Source organism: Pleurodeles waltl, chromosome 9, assembly GCF_031143425.1.
Source record: "Pleurodeles waltl isolate 20211129_DDA chromosome 9, aPleWal1.hap1.20221129, whole genome shotgun sequence".
Classification (NCBI taxonomy): domain Eukaryota; kingdom Metazoa; phylum Chordata; class Amphibia; order Caudata; family Salamandridae; genus Pleurodeles; species Pleurodeles waltl.
In genome coordinates this window covers 1,102,572,834-1,102,599,015 of record NC_090448.1, presented here as the reverse complement: position 1 = coordinate 1,102,599,015, position 26,182 = coordinate 1,102,572,834, and the positions used below count along the sequence as shown (strand labels likewise).

Sequence of the window (26,182 nt, the reverse complement as noted above, 5' to 3'; positions counted from 1 at the left end):
AACAACCTATCTCAAGCTACTCAGAGAACTGAGCATTTACCAGTTCTTCCAGCATTTTAGTGAAGGCGGGAGAAGTGCAATGGGCCTACAGTTTTAAAAGATATTGGGATCCAGTGCCAGCTTCTTCAGCAGAGGGACCACTTTACCCAGTTTCCACATAGCTGTCAAGACCCCCAAAGAAAGACTGGTTGAAAATGGGATTGATCACAGGATTGATTAAAATCTGTTGCCGCTGCTAACAAAGTAGGAGGGCAAGCATCCCGAGGGGAGTCCTATTTACATTTCAGAATGGATTCCCTAGATTGTTTTAAAGAGATAGGCCTGAACTGGATAAGGCTGTAGCTATGACTATCTGGATCCACATAACAGACAGGAGGGACACTCTCATGCAAAACAGGGAGGGATCTCTGGATATCAGTAATTTTTGTCTCGCAGAATCTTGTTAATTCATCCCACAGATCTTGCGATAGGGCGATTGCCCTGTTTCAGGACTGTGGATAGAGGAAGGATTTCACAATCTGAAAGATGGAGCGGGAGCCATGGTCAGCTGAGTTCATTTTGTCAGTGAAGAACACACTGCATTTTTAAGACAGACATGGTAGGCTCTAAGAGCGGTTTTATAATTGACTTTACTGTCCAGTGAGTAGTTCTTACAAGCAATGCAAATCATGCTTTTTAAGGGATTTACGTTCTGCGGCCAAGGAACAAGAGAACCAAGCGGCTGAGTCTGCCCTTTGTCTTCTGCTTTTGTAGAGAGGACAGCACTTATGCTGCTCCTGATAACCAAGAGTTAATAGCACCCATGTTTTGATCAACATCATTGGTCAGATAGTGGCAAGTATTGGCAAGGACTTCCACCCAATCAGAAGTTTTCACCTTCTTCCATGCCCTAAAACAGTGAGGTCCGTCCTCCTGTCAGGGTTTATCTATTTTCCAATTGAAAAATATCAAATAGTGTTCGGACCATATGGCAGGCTCGGAAGGACTAGTTAATTACAAACAATTGTTTGAAATCAAATCAGTAGTATGTCCTACCGAGTGAGTGAGTGCCAAAACCCTGAGCCCAGGTAGAGGTGGTAGATTAGTGCCCCTGGGAAGGAAGTCTGGGCTGATATCTTGAGCTGAAATCCTAAGACTGTTCCCTGGAGGTCGGCAAGCTTAAAAGTGGAGCAGGTCAAATTACACATTTTGCTTAGTGGGTGACTCGTTCAAGCCCAACCACACAGTAATGCAAGTAGTGTCTGAATTGGGATCAAACTCCCGAAAAGCGGGCACGAGCACCCTGAATGGTATGCCAACAAATATGAAGGGAATGGCACTTTCGTAGTCTCGGTACAACTATGGCCCAAGCACTCTTAGGAATTAGTGTTCCAGCTCTAGTTTAGGCTTATAGACTGCAGCACTCACTCAGACATCGTCTCTGGGCTACCCTCAGTAAGAGGCACTTATCCTGTGAGGGAATGAGACATTAACCTAGTAGGGGTCCAGTTGTGACCCAAGCTCACTCAGACACAATCAGTGGTACCCTCAGGGATATCCACATACAGAGAAACTGGCACACTTGTATGGTGGGAGTTCAGTTCAAACCCAAACAGTCATGAAGTAGATTTCATCCTCATGTGCACACTGAGGAACATTAGGTGCAAGTTCATGGAAAGCAGTACTTATTTATTAACAATCGGGTAAGAAATTGCCGATTTTGAAAAGTACGTTGTAAGTCAGAAAGGGACATGTTGTTGCTTATTGTATAGCCAAATATTTTACAAAAAACCCCCAGTAAAATTCACTGAAAAAACACATTAAAACAAATTTGCTATGGTTTTGTCAAACCACTAAAATTAGCTATTTATGGTTTGCTAAGCAAACCATAACCATCACACCACTCGTTGCACTACCACTGACTTCACATTCAACACTTGATGACATTGGGGGACAGAGCTAGCCTGCCGGCAAGATGGCCATCACTATGTGAGGCTCTGCCGGACTCAGGTCTTTTTTTCATCATTTCTCCTGATGTGGTGGTGCTGGGAGTGCTTCCCCGGACTGGGAGCCCTCCAGCTTAAGGGGGTGCATTCGTCTGCCCCTGAGTTTTTGGCCGCAGGTGAGCTTTTGTGCAGGAGGCGGGCTCAGCCGGAGTCGGGCCGGTTAGTGGAGGCGCGTCCGGCTTGGGCAGGCTGCCGCGTGCTTCTGCGGGCGCCTGGGAAAAGGCCTCAGTCCCCGGCTGGAGCAGGGTGCGAGGGGAGTGCTGCCCGGGGGGGGGGGGGGGGGGCCTTCGGCGGTCTAATCGGGCTGCGGCTCCCCCGAGAGAGATTTTCAGTCTCGACCCCTGGGGTGTGAGGCCTGGTGGCGCGAGGTCGCTTGGTTGCGCGGCCTGGGAAATTCGGGCCCGCCCCGCCGGCTTGGTCAGCGCTCTCATTGGAGTGCGGGGGCCCCAGGATTTGGTGTCGGGGCTCCATCCTGTGAGATGGGGGGCCGGGCCCCTGCGGTCGGACGGGCTTGCTCTGGGCCTCCTGGTGTCAGGCCTTGCTGGTGGGCCCGATAATATTTGTCTCCGGGGGGAGCTACCTGCACCGTTTGGAGCCGTTTTGTGCTGTTTTTGGCCTTTTGAGGAAATTGTATCCTGGTTTGTTGTTTCTGTGCTGTTTGGCGTTATTGCTATTGTCAATTTGTGGCGAATGGATTGAGTGGCCCCGGGGCGGGACGTATGGAAGTGTTGCTGTGACGATGCTGGAGATGATGACTGCAGTTAGTTGCCTTACGTGGAATGTGCGTGGCTTGAATGATCAGTGTAAGGTGCGGCTTATCTTCAGCGTCATCACATAGATATGTGTATGCTCCAGGAGACGCATCTGGACGCTTCCACGTTGCATCGGCTGAAGGTTGGGTGGATTGGTGAGTGTCATGGAGCGGTGTTCTCTCGATACGCCAGAGGAGTGGCGATTTTGTTGCGTAGGGGGCTGCAGTGGCAAAGTCACCGTGCGATAGTGCATCTGAATGGACGCTATGTTTTGTTGAGTGGCACCCTATTAGACAGGCCGTGTCGGCTGGTGTTGATTTATGGCCCGAATGTTGATGACAGTGTGTTGATGATGAGGTGTGGCGCCTGGTTGACTCACTGAGGAGTGGGGCTGTGATTTGGAGGGGAGATTTCAACGTGGTTTTGGATCCGGAGCGAGACCGGGAGAGTGCTACTAGGCCTCAACATTCTGCTGCTGCTACGGTGTTAATGACTGTCATGAGCGAGGGGGCCCTAGTTGACTTATGGAGGATAAAGCATGGAGATCAGAGAGAGGGCATGTGTGTCAACTATGTACATAATAGCTGGTCTCACTTAGACCGATGGCTGGGCACTGGAGATGTGGACGCAATCGGTGGAGCATTTGGCTCAGGCCAATCCCCGGTTAAGTTGCAGCTCTCTATACCTGAGGTTCCGAGTACTGTTTTGCTTGGCGTTTGCCGCAGGGAGCTCTTCGAGATGTGAAGATAATCGTGAGGCCATTTTGCATTTCTTCGCTGAGAATCGCGAGTTGGTTAGTTCGGCTGGAATGCTTTAGGAGGCCTTCAAGGTGGTCATTCGAGGAGTGTCTTTGTAAGCATCACGGGGTGCTTCACGCTTTGCGCCGAGAGTTAGCCGAGCTGGAATCGCAGATATAGGAACTGGAGGCGAAATTGGTGGCGGACTGGGCTGGTGAGACGATGGCGGCTTTACGTGAGGCGATCTCTAGATATGAGGAGGCCGTCCATCGGGAAGTTTTTTTTTTTTTTTTTGGGGGGGGGGTAAATATGCCAGGGCCCGGTGCTATGGTGAGGGAGACAGAGTGGGTCGAACTCTGGTGAACATGCTGCGTAAGCCTTGGGCGAGCAGGAACGTTACTGGAATAGATGGGCAGGGGGGTGAGCGGGTAATGGGCACGGAGGGTGTCATGAAGGTCTTTACCGAATATTTTGCAGATTTATACTCTGCCCGCTGTGCAAAATCTTGATGCGGCTTATGCCTATTTTTCAGAGATCAGTCTGCTTTGTTTCGATGATGCTCATAGAGCTTACTTTGATGAGCCCTTTTCGGTGGAAGAGATCAAGGCAGTCATTAGTGGGCTGCCTGGTGATAAGGCCTCAGGATTGGACGGCATAACCCCTGCCTTTTATAAAGAGTATGCCGATATTCTAGCTCCCTACCTGCTGGAGGTTTATGCCGAGGCGTTGGAGACTGGGTCTCACCCTGCGGGAGGCGCTGATCGTCACCAAACTTAAGCCGGGGAAGGATCCTTATAGTTGTGATTTGTATCGCCCACTTTCTATGATTAAAGTTGATAAAAAAAATTCTGGCCAAGTTGCTGGCGATATGCTTGCAGCCCCTGATGTCGCGACTGGTGCTTCCAGACCAGTCTGGTTTCGTGCCGGAGCGGTTGACGATGCATAATTTGCGTACATTTTTTGCGGTGCTGGATGGCCTTTTGGCGGAAGATAAGGCTGCTGCTGTGTTTTTGGACGCAACAAAGGCGTTTGATTCTTTGGGCTGGCCATATTTATTTGCGCTGCTGGGCAGGGTGGGCATGAGTGCCCAATTTATAAGGTTGATCCGTTTGCTGTATACGGATCCGGATGCGAGGTTGAGGCTGAATGGCTGCGTCTCGGGCCCCTTTCCTGTGGGCCGGGGGACTCATCAGGGATGTCCTCTGTCCCAGCTGCTTTTTGCTGTTGCGATGGAACCGTTGGCGGCCTATTTGCGGCAGCATCACAACCACAGAGGGCTGCAGTTTCGGCAATGTCCGATTCTAATCTCGATGTACGCGGATGATATCGTGCTGTATGTGCGGGAGCCAGGCATGAACCTAGATGTCTTGCTAACTGAGGTTGTCCGTTTCGGTGCCATCTCTGGCATCATGATGAACTGGCCTAAATCGGTGGTGCTTCCTCTTACTTGTGGCACTGCGCGTTTCTTGTGCTATCCCGTTGAATGGGCGAATGGACTGGTCCGTTATCTGGGAGTTTGGCTGAGCTGCGATGTTGAAACCCTTTGGCTAGCCAATTATGGCAGGTTAGTGGCTTGGTTGGAAGATAGGCTTGAGGTGTGGTGTTCGTTGCTGCTTTGTTAATCTCCCGTTGGTGCTCACCGTGAGTTTCATGAGGAGGCTTAGATCTGCTTTGGTGACGTTGGTGTGGGTGGCCTAGGATTGCCTGGGAGAAGCTGATACTGCCATTTGAGAAGAGGGGAGTGGGGGGGGGGGGGACCTCTCTGCCCCTGACCTGGAGCTCTTATTGTGCGCAGGCCCATTTTGCGCATTTTTGGATTCGTCCTATGAGGTATCTGCCTCATCTTGCACCTGAGAGCGACGCGGTGTGGCCGGACCGGCTGACTAGAGTTCTTGGATGCATGTCTGACTCGCTCCAGGGGTGTGGATACAGTGGCATGCACTTCTGGGGCTTGGGCTGCTCTGGTGCGCTGGTCGGGGACGGGTGCACCCTTTGCCCCTGCGATGCCTGTGCTGGATGTTGCAGATGAGAGGATGTCTTGTGATGCCTGATTGCGAGAGTTTCTTGCTGCCTTTGAGTTGTCACTGCTGGGGGACTGATTTGTGAACGAGTGCTTGCTTTCGCCGGAGGAGGCGCTGCGGACTGGAGCTGATAATGGGCTGCACAGGCTATATTTGCTGCGTGTATATGCGATGCTTCATGCACGGTTTCCTGGTCTCCCGTCCATGCCTAAGACCTGTCGGGCGCTTGAGTTGCTGTGGCGGGCGCAGTTGCAGCGCAGGCTCATCACCAGATTGTATCGATGGATGGATGCATGCAGGAGCAGCAGAAGGCGGTGGTAGTGGCTGCTAAGGCTAAATGGGAGATGGATGTTGGGGAGGCGATTACTGAGGCTATGTGGAGAAGCTGCCGTGCGCACATGAGAATTCTGTCGCCTAACTACAGACTGCGGCTCATACACTTTAAATTCCTACATCAGCTATATTATATCCCTCGTGGATTGTGCGATATGGGCCTGCGTGATGATGCACGCTGTGAACATTGCGACGCGCCGGACGCTGATTTTTTTTTTGCACTTTTGCACCCATTGTGGTGAGGTGCGTGCCTTTTGGGAAAAGGTGATGCATGCGATAGCTGGAATGACTGGCTTGGATCTGCCTTTCTCACCTGTGCTGGCGTTACTTGGGCTGCTGGATGGGGTGCCGTCGGTGTGGAGGCATCTGGTAGGCATGCTGCTTTTACTGACAAAGAGAAGAGTGGCGATGTGTTGGGGCCGGGGCGCCGTGGAGGTCTGATTGGCTGCGTGATGCTGCGTTCTGTCAGGAGCAGTTGTCAATTTTTGGGGAGCAGGCCCCCGCGTGCTCTCGCCCCAGAGATATCTGGGCACCCTTTCGCTCCTTTGTGGAATCTCATGACTGAATTGTGAGGGCTTTGGCTCCATGTGTCTGGTCATGCACTTGAATTGATTGGATTGGATGTGGTTTCCTGCAAGTGTAGTATGCACTGTTCGATGGATGATCCTGCTGTCTGTGTCTGCTCTGCCGCTTCCACTTTTATGTTTGTTGTTTTTTGTTGAGTTTGTGCCCTGGAGAGCTCTGCGTTCAGCTTGCCCCTGGCGGTGTGCTTCCTGAGGTAATGTTTCTTAGGTGTCTGGGATGCTGTCTGAATTTGTTGACCTTGACATGCTGGGACTTTCTATTGTACTACACCTTTGGCTGTCCCTAGCGATACTATGTGCACACTAATGAACTGCTTTTGTTATACTATCCTGCTCCTGGGGCTGTTACTGTTGTTGTATGGTAAATTTGTATAAATAAAAATAAAAAAAAGACAAAACACTTTTGATGACATTGTGTCTAACATTCATTACATTACTCATGACCTCGCCATTCACATCACTCCAACCAGAACTTGTGCCTCCAGCTTTAGCTGCCTATAACATCACACTTGACATCAGCATAACTCTTGACTCGGTGACGTCACTTATGAAATCCTTGTATGTGTACAAAAAAAGCACATAAACACCCATATCAGAAACCAACCATAATCCGCTCTAATCTTAAAGTAGCATTTGCACAGTGCCATTCTTTTAGACTGACTCGTAAGCTTTGAGGCACACTAAGACATTCTCAAAGGAACGCCGGTTCCTAGTACACCACTCATTTAAATACACTCACTAAAACAGAGTTAAATTATCAGACTGAGACACATTTACAGACACAATCTACATAACCCAACAGTCTTGTATACTTAATCACATAGGCACAGAATCACAGTTAAACCTAGACATTGGGATAGGTTTAAGAAAACCACGACCACCACAATGCACTCAAACTCAGTGGCATAGCGACATGGTTAGAGGCACTCTCAGATTGGCACAATGACTGAGCCTCAATCAGAGAGTAACCTTTGTGTTGAGACAAGTTGTGAAGAATACTTGTGCATTCGCATTTATTGACCGCTGTTCACTCAGATACAAAAAAGGAACACACGAATCAAAACAGAGGAAAAATAAAATAAGACAGTCTTAATCTTATTTGAATACAGACCGTAATAAAGCAAAACATGAATATGCAATAAATATATTATACTTTGTAAATTAGACCAATAGCCACACAGGGACACATCCACATAACAAAAAACTGACACACATACCTCAAAGATTTTCTGTCAAACAAACCAAATTAGACCATACCGCTGAGACCTGCATAGGGTTACTAGCTAAGATGTATAGATAACATGAGTGCTTAAAAATTAGGCAGCAGTTATGCCTCTACTCCAATCTGAGCACCTGATTTAGAGTTTGCCGGTTGGGAAACTCCTTTAGAAAAGTAACGGATAATCCTGTCTGCTTTATTTCAAGTGCATTGTATCCTATGGTACTTTTAATTAGGCTTGGTTAAATTTAAATTACTTTGCCATAATTTGCATACGTTTTGTAATTGCTGTTACTCTTCTTATTAGGAATTCCCAATACTCTGCGTAACTGCGTGCCATTAGTGGTAAAAATGTTGCCACTAATGGCGCAGTTTACTGAAAATTTACCATCAACACACAGGAAAAACAGAACGTGAGTGGCTGTTCATGGTCCTTTTGATTTTAATGCATCCTTTTGCCAAAATTTGATGCAAAGACATGTTTTGTTTTAGAATATAGCACAAATTGACGGATTTGCTTTTAGAGTAACTACACATTATTTGTACATAATTGCACAAAACCAATTTACTAAAATTTCACACACCCCTACTTGTAATATGACGGACAAGATAACTGTCAAATTTATGAATATTCTGCAAAACTCAGAGTCTTACATTTTCTGGATTATGGGTAAGATTAAGAGGCACTAATGGAGGGGCATAAAACAAATATTTGTCTGTCCTTGACTACATCTCTAAATCTTATAATGCCTTTTGTGTCTCTGGACCAATATGCACACGTCTGCATCTGCATGCCTTTCGTAGTGAGAAGGTGCCTATACGTTTTTAGAATCCTATTGGCTTTATGTGCCACAATGAAGAATCAAATAAACTGTAACGAAAAAAAAATTGAGCTAAAAAAGGAAGGGTGAATCACACACCATGACATAACCGTATAGGTCGAATAGCTAATTCTCTTCAAAGTGTTCCTCCCATTTTAAACAAAATCCTTATTCTAGCAGTTAAAATATTAATTACAGAAAAATGGTAGAGCAGGCACGTCAGCTCCCTGAACTCCTCTAAGTGGTAAGAGATACAAGACCCCCATACCTTATCAAACTGGGGTAGGGATCTCATGACAATTGCCATCAGTTTTTCCATCCCCGGTATGTTCCACAACATGTATAGCCAGTCCGTGTGTGAGGGGAACTATCTCCGAACCCCATCGAGCTAAAAGTAACTGTTTGGCAGCACAGATTGCCAGTGCGGTGGCCCTACCCTTCGAAGCCTTGAGAGGGTAAGTCTGTGGGTTTGGCAGCCCTAGTAAAACATAGCAAGGGAAACAAGGCACAACTGTGTCCTACATTCTGTCTATAGCGTCCAGTATGTTCTCCCAGAAGGTAGCCAAACATGGACACTGCCAATTACTATCTGTGGCACCTGTCCGACAACCAGCTACTCATGCCGGTGTGTAGTTCCAATAGTGCGCTATTTTCAAGAGGAATTTCTTGGTAGTCATATTACAGGCCGTTACGCGTGCTCGATGTAGCACATCCTACCATTCCTTATCCGTGAAGGCCCGGCCACACCTCCCACCTCTGCCTTGCAGGCGTCCGCGGTAGGTTTGGTGGTGCCAGTAGGAAGCCATAGAGGTCTGAAGTTTCTTATCTGACAATCGTGTCAACAGTCAGCGATTGAAGGGAAGGAGGGGTCTAGTTGCATGAGGTCTGACTGTCTGGGACAAGACCCAGTGCCTGATCGCCAAATACAGGCAGTAAGCTTCTTGTGGGAGTCCGTAAGTCCTAAGTTGGGAGGAAAACTCCATGATCCCCTGCGTATAGAACAAGTCCCCAACTCTTTTACAATTGTAGTTCAATATTGGTAGGCGGACCCCTTGAGGGCAGTGGGAAGTCCAGGTTGCCAATAAATGGCGTTTGTGGGGATACGGGTGAGGACAGGGCCCTACGTGTGTGGTAGGTACGCCTGCTCCTTTGACATTCTCGCCTTCTTGCCCGCCCAGGTGAAGTCCCAGATCAACCTCTGCATTCCATCTAATACACCCGGCAGGGGTTGTAGTGTTAGGACCTGCATGGACAGCACCCTGGGCAAGAGTTATCTTCACCGCTGCAATACGTCCCAGCCACGAAAGGCTGAACCCCCTCCACCCGGCCAGAGCCTTCTGTGCCTCGCCAAGCAGCACGGTATAGTTACGACCCGCTATATCAACTGGTGTGGGGCGGATCTGCAAACCTAAATATTGTATTTCTTGCGGGGCACGAACAAATGGCATGAGGGGTCTCAAGTCCTCCATGTCCCTCTCCGGCACAATCAAGTTAAGAATAGAAGATTTAGACAGATTAGTTTTACAGCCCAACACCCCTCCAAAAGCCCGCAGTTCATCCACCACTGTTACAAGAGTGGTTCTCAGTTCCATCAGATAAAGCAGCACATAATCGGCGTACGGTGCAATTTTATGGGATCTGCCCCCATTGGAATACCCTTAATGCGATGGTTTTACTGAATATGTTCTGCGAAGGGCTCCATATACAGCGCATACAACAACTGCAATAGAGGGCAGGCCTGCCTAGTACCCCTGGCAATTCGGAAAATCTCAGTCCAACATTTATGCTCACCCTGGCCTGGGGGAGACCATAGTTACTCCACACCCATTTACAGAATCTCAGCCCCAGACCACAGCGAGGAAGTACTGAAAAAAAAAACCTCCAATGAACCCGGTCAAAGGCCTTCTCTGCATCGATAGAAAGCAGTATCGACGGGATACGGGCCCGTTGTACATTGTCTAAAAGGTGACAAAGCCTCTTAATATTATCCGCACATGTTCTCTCTGGAATAAACCCAGTCTGATCTGGTTCTCTCAGGCCTTGCATATAGGGGCCCAGTCTGTGCGCTAAGATGGCAGAAAAAAGTTTAGCATCTGCATTCAATAATGTGATCGGGCGATAGGACGCACACAGAGTTGGGTTTTTGGCAGGCTTCCGGATAACCGTAATAGTGCCCGTGCGCATTGACTGTGGCATCAGTCCGGCAAAAGTGAAACCATTGAACAGCCGCGCCAGGAGCTCACCAAAAATCTTGTAAAATACTGCCCCAAACCCGTCCTGCCCTGGTGCCTTACCCACACGGAGTTGCTGGATCGCCTCCAGGACCTCTGCGGGGGTAATATCCTTATCTAACTCATTGTCTATCAGTTTAGGTATTTGGGGCAAGAGTGTCTCATCTATTGCCCTCTCATCTAGGAGCTCTGCAGTATATAGCGAGGCATAGAAAATCTAATTCTTTCAGGATCAGCTCCTCATCTGTAGTGGTCGCTCCCCCACTCGTCTGTATTGAGTTTATCCATCGATGTGCCACCTGTGTGCGCAACCAGTGTGCCGAGTCGCCCTGCCTTATTGCCCCCACATAGTACATCTGTTTAGTGCATAAGAGAGCGTTTTCCGCGCCATCCATATCTATTGCTTTCAACTGTTTACAGGTCCCCATCAGCTGACTCTTCACTCTGAGCACCCACAGCCCTGTGTTGTCCTTCCAGCTCTGTTATCTGATCCTCTAACTGCCACCGCTTTTCCCTCCTAGGTGTGTTGGCGTGAGCTACAATAACTTTAAACCGACTACTGGCTTCATCGCATCCCAGACCGTCTCCAGCGTATCGTTAATGCTTAAATATGATGTAATTGTATCCCGTATTTCCTCATCAACCAGAAGCTTGGTATTTAGCCGCCGTAGCCAAAGTTTTCTACCCTGCCCCGGCTTTGTGAGGCTTACTGTGATCGGAGCATGATTGGACAGAGACGCCACCCCAATCCCTGAGTGAGTGATTGCATGCAGTAGGCCCGAGGAGGCCAGAAAGAGGTCAAGTCTCACATAGGTCTGGTGCGCGTCTGGAAAAAATGTATACCCCCGAAGGGTCGGATTTTGTGCTCCCCAAATGTCCGTCAAACTACCCTCCTCCAACCACTTTTGGAAACCCACAGAGTAAGCCCCCGCCTTTCCACTTCGCTGTGCTGATCTATCTACATGTGTGTTGGGGACTAAGTGGAAATTACCCCCACCCCCTTCTGTAAGGACATCCCCATCTGTCATGGCCAACACCCGCCCAGTGGCCTCCCTCAAAAACTCCTCTTGGTGTTCATTAAGGCCATAAATGCAGGCCACTGTGATAGCATGCCCATTGATGTCTATGCGTAGGGAAATGAGTCTTCAGTTCATCTTTGCCTGTATGCCTAATAGCTTCCCTGGGAAATGTGTAGCTAGCAGGATTGCCACTCCCGCCCGTCTTCCTGGCCCAGGAGAGGGGTATTTTCTATACAACCATTGTGTTCTCAGCTTCTTCCAATCTGATCTCAGCAAGTGTAACACTTGGAGCAAATATATGTCCCCTTTGGCTTCCCTCAGCATTGCTACCAAAGCCCGCCTCTTCACTGGGGAATTGAAACCCCTGACGTTAAGGCTAAGTACTTTAACCGACATGCATGTTTGGAGAGATAGTGACCATGTGCCTATGAGGGACCCTCTTACTACCAAATGTTCCTGCCACTAACGCTGCCACGCATGTCATTAGAAAATAAGGCACAGGAGATATAAGCAACCTAACAACCGCCTTCCCGCGTGGGAACTATATAGAAACCCCTGGGGGGGGGGAGGGAGGAGATACACCTGGGTGTACCAAGCCTTATCTGTCCCAGCCATATTAGGAGCTCCGTCGTCTTCCCTTCTTCATTGTTATTGCAGCTTTCACGAGTCACACCTCATCAGTATATTGTCCACACTCAGGACTCAACTTTAAGATGGGGTGGCCTCATGCAGTGTCGTTAGGGCCTCCTCTCTGGCCGGCACCAACGGGGTGCTAGATTCCTTGTCCTGTCTCCGGTGGACCCTCCTGGTGTCGCAACCTAGGAGCAAGTCCTCTCGTTCTTTCTTGCTCTCCTTCTCCGATGGTTTTGTGGGGTGGGAAGGGGGATGTCGTCTTCCATTGTCGAGCTGTGTGCCCTTGGGTCGCTTGTGAGGACTCCTCTGATCCCCCACTAGGGATATCGTTCGAACCCAAATCCTTGTCCAGGAGAGCTTCAGTCTCTGCCAGTGTACGTATAATGCACAGTTCATTCTGCCAAAACAAATTGGAAATGGAAAGGGTGTCCCCATTTGTAGCAGATTCCTTTTCCTTAAAGCAGGACCATGACGGGGTGCCCCGGCGCTGCAGTGTCTGCGATGAGAGATCTTGAAACAGATATAACTTAAGGCCTTCAAAGTCTATGGCATTCATGTCTCGGACCGCTGTCAGAATTTGCTCCTTCTGCTTATAGTAATGAAGGCATGTGAGTATATGTTGTGGCTGGCCTGGGGACTGGGAGGGGCGTCCAGTCCGGTGTGTGCGAACCAGTATTATATCTTGGTCGTCGAGAGCCGGCGCCACATGTTTGAACAACGGATTACAAAGCCCTCCAAGGGACCCACTATGGCTTGTGCCGGAACTCCTCTAATGCGAATGTTGGATCTCCGGGACCTATTCTCCAAGTTCTCAAGCCTATACTGCAGGTCCTGGTAGCTGTCCTGTAAAGCAATGATCTCCTGCCTGTGGTGGTCCTGTTCCTCCTCCTGCCTATCACATGTGCGTTCCACTGTATCCACTCTTTGGTCCAGCTCTGCCACCTCTTCCTTCAGTTCCTTGACAGTTGTGGTGAGCTCCTGCCTGAGGGCGGCAAGTTCTCTCGGAGTACCCCAAATAGCTGCTCCATAAAGGCTTTTGTCACTGGATTGGCATCATCTTCTACCGTCCCGCCACTGCTGCCTCCTCTGGGATCCGTTCCCACCTCGTGAGCAGAGTCCTGTTTCTTCGCTGGGGTTTTAGCAAAGAGGTCTCTCAGGCTGCTGTCCTTCTTGCTCTGCTTTTGGGTCGCCATCTTCTCTTGCTTAGGTCAGCCTCTTGTCCGACCATGTTGGGCACCTCTCCTATATTGGCCCAGTCCATGTTGTCGGTGCCAAGACTCCAACCCTTCCCCGGTCCACCAATACTCAACCGCTGACTGCAGTCTCTCTCCTACCGCCAGCCGGCCAGGGGGGGGGGGGCACAGTTCTTGTGTGTGTGTGTGTGTGTGTGTGTGTGTGTGTGCGGTCAGCAGTGGGAGCCAAAAGAAGGGCCTCCCTCCACTTGTGAGCAAGGTCTCATAGAGCACAGCCGCTTTCTCCACCTGCCGGTCAGCCCCGCACTTTGCTCGCACCTCCTTGTATGTTGTGCTCTCTGTAGGCCCCCTACTTCCAGTCACCTGCTCTCTTTATGGCCCAACTCTCCTGCCAGCCTGGCAATCACGATCTCCAGGGCTGCACCACCTCCCAGGGGCACCCTGAAGGACCCCGGGCTCTCTGTTTGCCTCCTCTCCCCAAGGCGTGGTCCGTCCCAAAGGCTCTGCTGCATGTGCTGCTCTCTTTGCTCCAATCGGGGGGTGGAGGTGGAGGGCTGCACGGGGGGGGCCCATCAGCCACGGTCCCCTGTGTACAACTCGGAGGCGCGGTCCCCCCCAGACACTCACCGCCTCGTCTCAGCCCGCTGGGTGCCGATCAGAGTTGCCAGATTGGGCTGTTTCCCGCACAAATGGGCGATATTTTTCCCATTTGTGCGGGGGAAAAAACCCAATTGCGGGACCCCGATTGTTGGGCTATTTTGAGCCCTGTGTGCGCTAAAATCGCAGTGGGGCGGCGCCGCCAGAGATACTGGTGCGAGACGCGTCCCGCAAAAAGAATGAAGAAAGACTCGCGCGTGCAGCAACACTGCTGCGCGCAGGAGGGACTGCAGCCGGCGGGGGCAGGAACTTGGAAGCAGCCAGCGTGTGTGCGGTGGGCCGAGCCCGTGCAGTGTCTCAGCAGGGGCTGTCAATTGGTAGCGCTTTCGCGCGCTACTAGATTGACAGCCCTCTGCCCCACTGAGCGCTCGTGAGCTCTCAGTGGGCTGTCAATCTAGTAGCGCGCGAAAGCGCTACCAATTGACAGCCCCCCCCCCTGGTGCGACACTGACTGTCTGACTCCTGTCCTGGTCTGAATGGGTTCTGTCACTAGAGCGTGCCTGACCCGAATCTCTGTGGCGGGATGTGGGAAGCTCGGCACCGGGGGAGTTGCATCCTTGCCTTCGCAGGTAAGTCATCCTTATGTATTGAATACCGACGATGACAGTCCGCTATAGCTCTCTCGACTTGTCGGTTGCCAGTTCCCTGAATTTCTTTAGGCGTTTTCTAGGTGTAAGGGTGGGTGGGGTTGCTTTGGGTTACGCATTAGTAAAGGAGTTTTTGTTGTTAGATAATTGGATTAATGACATTTTGCGATGATCTAATGGTGGTGTAAACTTGTTTAATAAGCGCCTCTTTTAGGATTCCATGAACCTCTGGCGCTTGGGATGAAGGACGTGCCTAGCTGCTCCTATACGGAAGTAGCTATCTTTCCTTACAAACTAGGTTCTATACCTCAGTTTTCCCGGCGACTTGTACTCCCTAAATGGTGACACGTTAATTTTGTTAAATGTATTTTTAAACAATCTAGGTAAAGAAGACCAATAGAACGAAAGGTGCTGTTTTTAAAGTAACTATTAAAATACGTGACAAAATAAAGGAAATTCATATTTGAAATAAATTTGATCTAACTACTGCACTTTCTGTGTGCTTGGAATGCCTCTAGTCTAATATGGCCACCTGATGTCAGGGCAGTGCAGGGCGTGAACGGAGTCCTCCATGCCTCCGGGGTTGGGCTGGAACCAGCTAGAATTTTGGCGGGTTGTGGGGTCAGGGACTGGCTCAGTGTGTACCGCACTCGGAGTTCCCACAAGTGCGGCATTTGCTGACTGACGGTAGCTCACGCCTCGGAGTCCCATATAGAGCCAGCACGGGTCCCCGTTATCGAGCACAAGAGGGACCCCGGATAAGGCACCGTGTTCCTTTTTATAGGAAGCTTTTTTTATTCTGGAAAAGTCTACACGTGTTGTAGATTAAAGGTAAGCACTCAATCGCGCTGCCTTGTGTACGGGTCTATTCCCGAAAGAGATGTGTTCTACGAAAACATTTAGAATATATTTTTACTTGAGATTGCTCAGGTAAGCTTCATAACTTTGCTCAGATGGCAAATAGTGCCTCAACACCTTGTTCTGTTTATTTAGGTTAGAGCATGTATAGCAAGTTTTTTTAGAAGTACCGTTTGTCATATGTCATCTCCGGTGTGACAGAAATATGTCAACTAAAAATGTGAGTGTTATTTATACTTTTTGCTAAAGCATTTCCCCAACTGATGGGATTAGATTCATCTTTGAGACGGGACCTGCTAATGTAACAGTGTTTAGTAGAGCGGTTGGGGTCTGGTATTGAAGTTTGCCTCTTGAGCACCTGCACTAATGATGCTTAAAACAAGCACTTCACCGCAACTGCATACTCGTCGACTGGTCCCCATATCAATAAGGCGATTTACAGTCAGTCCTGATTTTTCACCTAAGGACGCTGAACATTCTGACGTTTTGATGTTAATTCACATAATGAAATGAAAACAGAACTACATGTTCCTGCATGCTTTGTTTGTTGGACAAACAAGCATTAGCAGCACCATTAAGTCTAGCTTTAGCTGCCAGCCCTTAGATATTAGTTTTGTTTTGTCATGGGTTTTGCAAAACTTTGGGGAAACTGCAGGGTCCTCGTCAATCTAAAAAAATATTTTGCTAAAAGCAAACAAATTTTTTATCCCGTAAATCACATATTGCCATAGTAATGCCTGCGACTGAGGAGAACTACATTGTATATGGATGTGCTCCTTGTGTATGGTAGAATGCCCTCACTAACATTAACGTTAGCCAGTTCCTGAAGTGGTCTGAACCGTTGGCCCATGCTGTATGCTGCAAAAGACAGAAGAAAAATGCAAATGACTCAATAACAGTTCAGTTAGTTCAAGGGGTTGTCTGAACACCCTTATAAGTAAGTCAGAAGGTCTTGGCTAACTCCGGACATAATAAGGATATTTTGAAAGTTACCTACTTGACTTTAGACTGGTTGACAGGAACACATGGGCATTTGATGTGCACCAGCAGGCTTGTCAGTGTAATTACAGTGCAGAGATTTGGGGTAGTCTCTTCCCAGATGTAACTAGTAATGCAAGTTTAACCTAATGACTTACATTTGCACAATACACAATTCTCCATTGCAGCAGTGAAGATTTAATTCTGGCTTTTTGGTTACACACAGACCTTTCAGTGCATTCACTAATAAAGGTTTCATAATATACAGTGATTAACTTGACTTTTTTTATTTTAAGGCATGAGTTATGTATGTGGCTGCCTGAAACAGAATATATATATATATATATATATATATATATATATATATATATATATATATTTTGCCACACGTTTAACCCTGCCCCATTGCATGCAGCATCACTGTTCCCATACTTTCTTTTTAATGCACTTTGAGCTGTGTGCTCAGCTGATTTATTCATTTATTTCACTCCAGTTGCAGGCAGTGCAAGCACAAATGCGGTCTCATTGGCTGAGCTAAGCGAAATGAGGGTACATGGTCAGTGCACAGCCTCACTGCATGGTTCTGTTCATGATCTTAGTGCCTAAATTATTGACTTCACTTGTAGTCATGCTCTGCTCAGCGTAGCCATTGCTTGCATTTGACCCAAAACACTAGCCTTTACCAATAATTTAAGTTCAAGTTCACGGAGTGTGGGTCACTGTGTTCTGGCCTCTGGTAGCAATTTGCAGAAGGGTGTTTATCGCCTCACACAAACAGCCTTTTTCACCTCACACAAGGATGTATGTTTCTGCAGGGCCCTGTTGACCTCCACTGTCCAGGGTAGAGGTAGCCCGCTAAAACAAGTGTAGGGGTAGTGCCTGAGTACGTCTGAAGGAGGCAGGAAATGAGTGAAATGTTGGTCTTCTGCCCATTTAATGTAAAGTTCAGAAAGTAGAACAGTAGTAGAACAGACTGCAGATACACACTGGGAATGCTAGATGGCATTTGAATTATGCTTTAAAATGTTTCCTCCAGCCTACGATTGCATTAGTTCAGTGTTAAAAGTTTGGGCTACTTTTTGGGCTGGGACCGGTTCATTTGGGCTTACTTTGGGCTGGTCGTTTAACAGCTTTGGGCTATAGAAGGCTTTTAAAATCTGGCAACACTGGTGCCGATCTCCACTCCTCGTCTCGTCCGGTGTATGCAGGGCCTCCCCCACCGCTTCATTGGGCCAAGGTGCGCCTCCTCTTGGTCCGAGTCCGTCCGTCTCTCGTCTTGCTCAGGCTATCCGCGCATCGGGCTGCGTCCGCCATCTTGTTTATGACGCTGCAGCATCGTCGTGGCCCACCAGGCCCTCCACCTCTCTCCTAAGGTGCCACAAAGTACTGCAGCAGCATCCCGGGAGTCTCCTGCAGCCCCTGCTGGAACCGTGGGGTCCGCCCGTCTCTGTGGCTGCTTTTGGCCTGCAGCAGCCGACGACCGAGCCCCTTGATGGCGCTCCTACACCGCCACCATCTTGGCTCTACCCAGAGGTCTTGTGATTGTGCTTACTATGGGACGAATGAAAGCAGGCTTCATACATCTCCTGAACTGTAATTACCCGTTCAAAGTTTAAAAAAAAAAAAAAAAAAGACAACCAGGATCTTGCCCCAATTTTTGCACTCCGAGCAGTCCAAAACGGGAAAGACCAAAACATAGGCTTTTCCTGATATAAGCCAGTTTTCAGACCTCACACCACCCTCCTGTACACCCTGGAACTTCAAGCCTTATGAAACAACCATAAAGAGCATACCATTCCTTGATTTCCTACTGAAATGCAGTCAAAGTATTATGAAAATCACTGGATAGCAAGGGGTTTGCCTACTGATGTTTAGTACTAAGCTCCTGCATTGTGACTTCCTTTGAGGCTACAGTTTTGGACTCTTCACTCCAATATGTGGCTTTTAACAATCGTAATGGTGCTTTGCAGCAGGCTATAATGCTTAGTTAGAACATTGGAATGTTGGGAGCTTCATTGAAGACAGTGATGTGGCTTACAATCAGTAATGGCTAGCGTTAATTTTCTGTTCCAGGAATCCTGTAAATGCTTTTCTTTCTATCTCTTAATTTTAGATGATTCTGCCATCAGTTGGTGGCGTTCTATGAGCATTAGAGCCTGTCTGCCTTGTGCCATTCTGGCTGTTAAAGTACCTCTCCCTTCTCATGTGCCTTCGCCTGTGGCTTGGGTTTATAACTTGGGAAAGTGGTTTTACCACCATTCTAGCCCTCGGCAGTAGGCTATAATGCCATAATATATTTTTTTTCTACACTTCATGCTTCCTTATGTCATCCTGCTAGGCTGTCGGAGTCCGCTCATTTTGGGGGAGGGGGGATGGGGGGGGAAGGAGGTGCTGTCCCAAGCCATTCCACAAAGCCGTACAGTGTATGGTGTGTCTAAAATGTTGAATCACGTTACTGCATACCCTGAGTTGTCTCCACCATGCCTTCAAGGGCCAAAACCGCAGGACGCCCCTCCCCTCAATAGCCCCATTCTCTGTGGGGGTGGTGAGAATTTTCCTCGGCCCCCGCCCCCCCCCCCCACCACCAAATGGGCTTGGTCTAGCCATAACTAGATCGCTGAACTCCTAGTTAAGCCTGTTGTGACCTCCAAGTTGCTTGGGACGCTCATTCAATAACAAGATATTGAATAACCTACATCTTGGGCAAGTTGATTCTCCCTCGGGGGGCCCTCAAGAAGCTGGATCCGTGTCTGGAGACTGGAACAGAGCATATTTGGATGTTCTGAAGATAGGAGGGCTGACGAGGAGTGAGCAGAAGACACTCCTGCTCAGGTCATGGAACACCCCCCACCTTCCCTTTACAAGTAGTAAAGCTTTTAAGTGGGAAATTGATAGGTTCTTGTGTTAGACTCTTTACAGATTTGTGTACAGAGGCTCACATACACTTCCACTGTTTGAGGATGGATGACATATAATGAACATATTATATTTACATAAAGCCTGGTTCTGTGGGAGCTAAATCATACCCCCAAAATCTAAGACATCACAAAGTATAGAGTACCCCAAAAGTTACCTCCGATGGCTCTTCCAAAGATTACATTTAATGACCTAGGCACCCTATCAATCAGCCCAGCTGAGTAAACAATACCTTAAGTAAATGAGACCACTCAGTATTTGAGTTCTAGATCAATTAAAAGTTAGGGTTTTACTACAAAAAATTCAATCCAGCAGTACAGAATCCATGCCACGAAGACACTAAAGTCAGATTGTTCTAAGTCCCCAAAAAGCAGCAAAAATCAGATATAAATTCAGCAGCATCTCAAGTAGAACAGGAAAGTCTTCTGGCTCAACCCCAAACACAAAGGTTTTTTTTGCACAATTATTGTATATCAAATTGGTAAAACTTCAGAATCGTTGTGCTGTGAGCAACGTTATCAACTCTCTAGCAAATCAGAACACTAATAATAGTGCACATCATTACCTTAGCACATAAGCACCATCCCAGTTTTAAAAACTATTCAACACCCTCTATGCCAGGATTCTCCAACATTTTATATAGTAAGAGCTACTCGTGCTCTATGAAAGTCACCCAGAGCTACAATCATTTTTAGAGTCTTAATACTGACCGCATCAGAGAAGATAAAATTAGTGCCCCCTATATGCAATATTATCAGCAGTGCACACCACACTCCATGAGGCACAGTTGCCAGCGTTATTGTAAGAAATTCATTGTCAAAGTGAAATGCCTTTACTTGGGTAATGCATAACAGCCATAGCTGCAGTGCCCACGGCACCAAGTTATTAATAACCAGTTTCCCCGAACACCAGCTCTTGAGGTCTGAAAATACACACATTTTCATCTCAAATACGTTCTTAACTTTTGGTATAAATACAGCTTCTAATTTATTAGACTGGTCGATAAATAGGAGAGCTATTTACAGCTGGTAGGTAGCTCAGAAACTATTAGTTGGAGAAGCCTGTTATGCTAATGTCCTCCAGAACAAAATAAGAAATATTTAACAATGAGACTTTCTGCTGACGAATAGGACTAATGATCACAGCGGAACTACACTAGAAGAAGCTAGTTGATACAAGTCCTAGTTAAAGGGAGATGGGGATTGAAAGCTATGTAATCCTAACAGTGGAAGTAAATCATTACGTATATATGTGTCAGCTTTATTTTGTACAACAAAGCCTCTGGGGAGAGGATATGCACAGAAGGACAAGTAAGTGAGTGAATGTAGAGATTCTTCGTTGCCATTCTGAATATAGTAGCACTTTATTAATTAAATATATAGTCTTAATAACAAGGGTGACTCGCAGCATAACCGTCGTAACTGTTGCTCCTCCACTGTCTCCTGTTCCTGATCTCGAATCCCTCTGTCACGGATGACCAAATGAGAGGAATTGGAGAACAGTGACAATTGAGCAATAACCATTAATATAACATTACATAAATAACAACAATATAACATACACTACATATCTCCCCCCTTTATAACAAAACAGGTTTGATGGAAATTTTACAAATCCACTTACTACTAATAATCTTCAAACCTCTTTGGCTTCACAATCTTCCTGCCAGATCTACTCCATTTTTCACTCCTACTAGGAATCATACCTGTATGACTGGTGCTATTGGTCGTCACTGGTGCCAAATTGTCATTAAAGGTACCAATTCTATTGGTATCAACAGTATCCTGAAGCTCATGTGTACATCTCTCCTCTTCATCCTCCAACCACACTCTAATTTTATGTCCCATCTGTGTGTGATTCTCATTTCCCACATTCTCCACCTTGCTACTTCAAATTGACAATGCAGACATATGCCATACTTTACCATCACTTAGTTTTGCAGAATTATTGATCACGGCTTCCACTCTCAAAGGTGGAGAAAGTCTCGAATCCCTCTGTCATGGATGACCAACTGAGAGGAATTCGAGAAGGGTGACAATTGAGTAATAACCAGTAATATTACATAACATAAATAACAGCAATATAACGTACACTATACTGAAACAGACTGCATCTGTCTTGTCTAAAATGCTGTTTTGCACAGACCTATGACCTCACTAAAATACATCAATAAACAGGTTTTTGCACATAAGAAACTTGTTTCAGTTGGATTTGTTAATTCATCATTTACGTTTAGAATCTTGGGTGCAAATGCATTCTCACATGTTAATATTCATGCATGAAATAGAAACCTGGAAAACACTGACAGTTCTTAGGCCAGAATAATAGTTAGGGAAGAGTCGGGATTTTTAGTTCCAAGTAACACATAATCTTGTTTTTATTATATTGTTATCAGGTTAACTTATTAACTGTACTGCTAATGTTACAGTTACTGGGGGGGCTACAGGCATATTAAGTGCCTTCTCAATTAGAAACACTGCAGGCACTCTTTGGTATGGGAGAAGGTGGCCACTTCGTGTCCTGTATATACAAGGCTTGTATAAACAAAGAGTTGACCTGCGAAGACGACTGAGTGCAGCCACACAGACCAAGGATGGAAAATGACTTGCACGTTAGTGAAGGGGGTCTATGGCAATGCCAGATTTAAGCTGATCCATTTCAACTACCTCCACCTTACATATCTTATGCCCATCAAACAGGAGCTTAGATATGTTGGCTGCTCCTGGGCCTGCCCACACTGCGGGCAGAAGGGGGCTTAGTTTGTTAAATTGACATGGCATTGTGAAAAGTTGTTAGAGTATTGGGGTGGTGGTAGAGAGAATTTGGGGTGGAGCGGGCATCGCCCTTGAATTGCCACGTAAGCATTGCCTGTTGGGTATTGTAAGCAGACCCATAAGCGGGGAAATGCAATCTGTGTCTCATCTCGCTCTTCACTTAATAAAGAGGCAGGTAGCCATGGTGTAGCCGGGGACCACAGGACTGGAAGTGATGCTCTGGGTTCGAGGCACAATTGAGTGGGCACTGGCAGAAGAGATGCACATCAGGTTATTTCACAGAGATGGAAACTCGAGGACCTGAAGGCATGGGAGGTGGGGGACATATTGCAGACATTTGAGAATGTGAGAAATGGAGAAGAGTTTGACAGGTATTGGGCGGAGCGAGCTAGGGAGGCTCAGATAGGTAGGTTCAGGTATAGGCAAAGTCAGTGGAAAAGATCTGCCTCCACACGAATGGATTTAAGTGGGATGACTTGCATGTTGATAATTGCAGAGGACCTTGGAGTGTTAGATGATGGGCACGAACGAGATAATTGCAATGATTGCTGTCTTTTACTACAAAGTTGTCACTATTACAGTTTTTTATTTTTCCATTGTTACACCAGTATGTAATGTGCTACTGTTTGTACAGTTATGAAATGCGTACGTAAAGCTTTAAAAATAAGCCTAAGAATGAAAATAGACTACATTTTATAAACCCCATTTCGTGTGATTTTTGAAGATTTTGTCCACAGAGTAAAATGTATAGAGTTGGAGACCCAGGGTGGACTAGTACTGTTGTGCCATTTAAATTACCTCTTTTGTTAGGCAATTACCCATCGTTAAAAGGGGGCAATTAACTAATATCTTAGTTTCATATTCAACGTAATGAAAGAGTTGTCACTTGAATTTGCATATAAGGTACACCTGTGATGAACTTAGTTGTCATGGTTTACGAAAGAGACTATTTTATAAATTGTTATTTTAGATATTATTTCAGATATGTAGTTTTTAATGAGATTTCTTAATCTGGAGCTGTAAGCAACTTTTGTTTCTTTTACAGTGGAAATTGTTACAGAGGGAGAAGAAAGTTCTGTTGGTGAGACCAGTGATGTGCAAGCAATGAATGGGTAAATAGTGACCAATTTTAACAAATATCGAACACAATTTTTGTTTCTTAAATTTTCAGCTTATGTCTCATCCCTCTTAGTTTTATGCAAGTTAACTGACGTAGCTTCTGGTCAGTTTATACACCTCTTAAGCATGCTCAACAGGGAGCTTTTTGGGCCAATCCATCATATGTCTGTGAGTTGTTTAGCCAAAATAGGTGTGAAGGTCTGATGTAAAATCTGCTCATTTTCAGTTGTAGAGACCCATCTCAACAATTCTCATAATTTGAGGTTGTCTGGGTCATTTTAGCAAGAAACGTGAGATAACCATGCCGCAAACCTTTGAAATGAGGGCATTTCCACATCAAATATAAGAAAGTCATTCTGAAGTGTTCAACATATTGGAAGTCTTCATCTGTGTTTGTAATCATGTGATGTAGGACGACCACCATTAGGACTGTACATTGAAGGATATTAACTTAAACTAACAGTTTCTGTAAGGTGGGATTTGCAGAGCACCATGATGCTTTTCCTTTCTTGTCACTTTTTGTTTAACATTTGCTTTAACTTTGCTCAGTTAGTCTATTTTGTATCACTTTATACTGTGTCCATGATTTCCCCTCCCCCAATCATGATCTTCCCTTTTTACCCTTTAGACGCCATCACATTCTGGTGGTTTGACCTCTGAATTTTGTTCTTTTTATTTCTACTTGTCTTCTGTCATCCTTATTTTTACTTTTTTACTTTTCAAAAAATGTCCTCTAGCCTGTGGTGGTGATATGCAAAATTTGGAAAATGTGTAAGCTATAGCAATATTTTTCCTGAAACACAGAAACAGAGTAATAGTCCTTGCTACTAAAGACTAAGGAAAAGAAAAAGAGGGTAGAATGAGTGTCCCATTTTTGTAAGGAAAAAGACGATGTACATAGAATAATTGTGAAAACTATTTTCTGTGAGTACACCAAAAATGTGCAACTTCTCATGAGTCTGTTACTGGCTTGAGACCGGCTAATCAGTTCTATTAATATATGTAGGAAGTTGGCTCTGTATGTACTATTTCAAAGTAAGAAATATCATGCACAGAGTCCAAGGGTTCCCCTTAGAGGTAAGATAGTGGCAAAAAGAGATAATTCTAATGCTCTATTTTGTGGTAGTGTGGTCGTGCAGTAGGCTTATCAGAGGAGTAGTGTTAAGCATTTGTTGTACATACACAGGCAATAAATGAGGAACACACACTCTGAGACAATTCCAGGCCAATAGGTTTTTGTACAGAAAAATATATTTTCTTAGTTTATTTTAAGAACCACAGGTTCAAGATTTACAAGTAATACTTCAAATGAAAGGTATTTCATGTAGGAACCTTAGGAACTTTGAATTGGCAAAATAGCATATACAGTTTCCACATAAATGGCAATAAGCTATTTTAAAACTAGACACTTTGTGCAATTTTCAACAGTTCCTGGGGGAGGTAAGTTTTTGTTAGTTTTTGCAGGTAAGTAAACCACCTACGGGGTACAAGTTTGGGTCCAAAGTAGCCCACTGTTAGGGGTTCAGAGCAACCCCAAAGTTACCACACCAGCAGCTCAGGGCCGGTCGGGTGCAGAGGTCAAAGTGGTGCCCAAAACGCATAGACTTCAATGGAGAAGGGGGGGTGCCCCGGTTCCAGTCTGCCAGCAGGTAAGTACCCGTGTCTTCGGAGGGCAGACCAGGGGGGTTTTGTAGGGCACCGGGGGGGGGGGGGGGGGGGAGACACAAGTCAACACAAAAAGTACACCCTCAGCGGCACGGGGGCGGCCGGGTGCAGTGTGCAAACGGGCGTCGGGTTCGCAAAAGGATTCAATGGGAGACCAAGGGGTCTCTTCAGCGATGCAGGCAAGGGGGGGCTCCTCGGGGTAGCCACCACCTGGGCAAGGGAGAGGGCCACCTGGGGGACGCTCCTGCACTGGAGGTCGGATCCTTCAGGTCCTGGGGGCTTCGGGTGCAGTGTCTTTACCAGGCGTTGGGTCTTTGAAGCAGGCAGTCGCGTCAGGGGGAGCCTCTGGATTCCCTCTGCAGGCGTCGCTGTGGGGACTCAGGGGGGTCAACCCTGGCTACTCACGGTCTCGTAGTCGCCGGGGAGTCCTCCCTGTGGTTTGTTCTCCACAAGTCGAGCCGGGGGCGTTTGGTGCAAAGTCTCGCGCTTCCGGCAGGAAACGTGTTGTTTCAAAGTTGCTGCTTTGTTGCAAAGTTGCAGTCTTTGGTGAACAGAGCCGCTGTCCTCGGGAGTTCTTGGTCCTTCTAGATGCAGGGTAGTCCTCTTAGGCTTCAGTGGTTGCTGGACCCTGGGAACTCGTCACTGGAGCAGTGTCTTTAGAAGTGGGGAGACAGGCCGGTAGAGCTGGGGCCAAAGCAGTAGGTGTCTCTGTCTTCTCTGCAGGTTTTTCAGTTCAGCAGTTCTCTTCTTCTTAGGTTGCAGGAATCTATCTTGCTGCGTTCTGGGAGCCCCTAAATACTCTATTTAGGGATGTGTTTAGGTCTGGGGGGGTTAGTAGCCAATGGCTACTAGCCCTGAGGGTGGCTGCACCCTCTTTGTGCCTCCTCCCTGAGGGGAAGGGGGCACATCCCTATCCCTATTGGGGGAATCCTCCATCTGCAAGATGGAGGATTTCTAAAAGTCAGTCACCTCAGCTCAGGACACCTTAGGGGCTGTCCTGACTGGCCAGTGACTCCTCCTTATTTTTCTCATTATCTCCTCCGGCCTTGCTGCCAAAAGTGGGGCCGTGGCCGGAGGGGGCGGGCAACTCCACTAGCTGG

The 26,182-nt window shown here is 47.0% G+C and overlaps 1 protein-coding gene across 3 annotated transcripts in view; it reads left to right on the top strand.

Annotated features, from left to right (window-relative positions):
- EXD1 (exonuclease 3'-5' domain containing 1) overlaps positions 1-26,182 on the top strand; it is a 555,213-nt gene that overhangs the window by 77,492 nt on the left and 451,539 nt on the right. For all 3 annotated transcript variants that reach the window (XM_069208820.1, XM_069208819.1, XM_069208821.1), the window contains one exon: positions 23,344-23,410. In XM_069208820.1, coding sequence (XP_069064921.1) covers positions 23,344-23,410 — 67 coding nt within the window. The remainder of the gene's footprint in view (positions 1-23,343; positions 23,411-26,182) is intronic.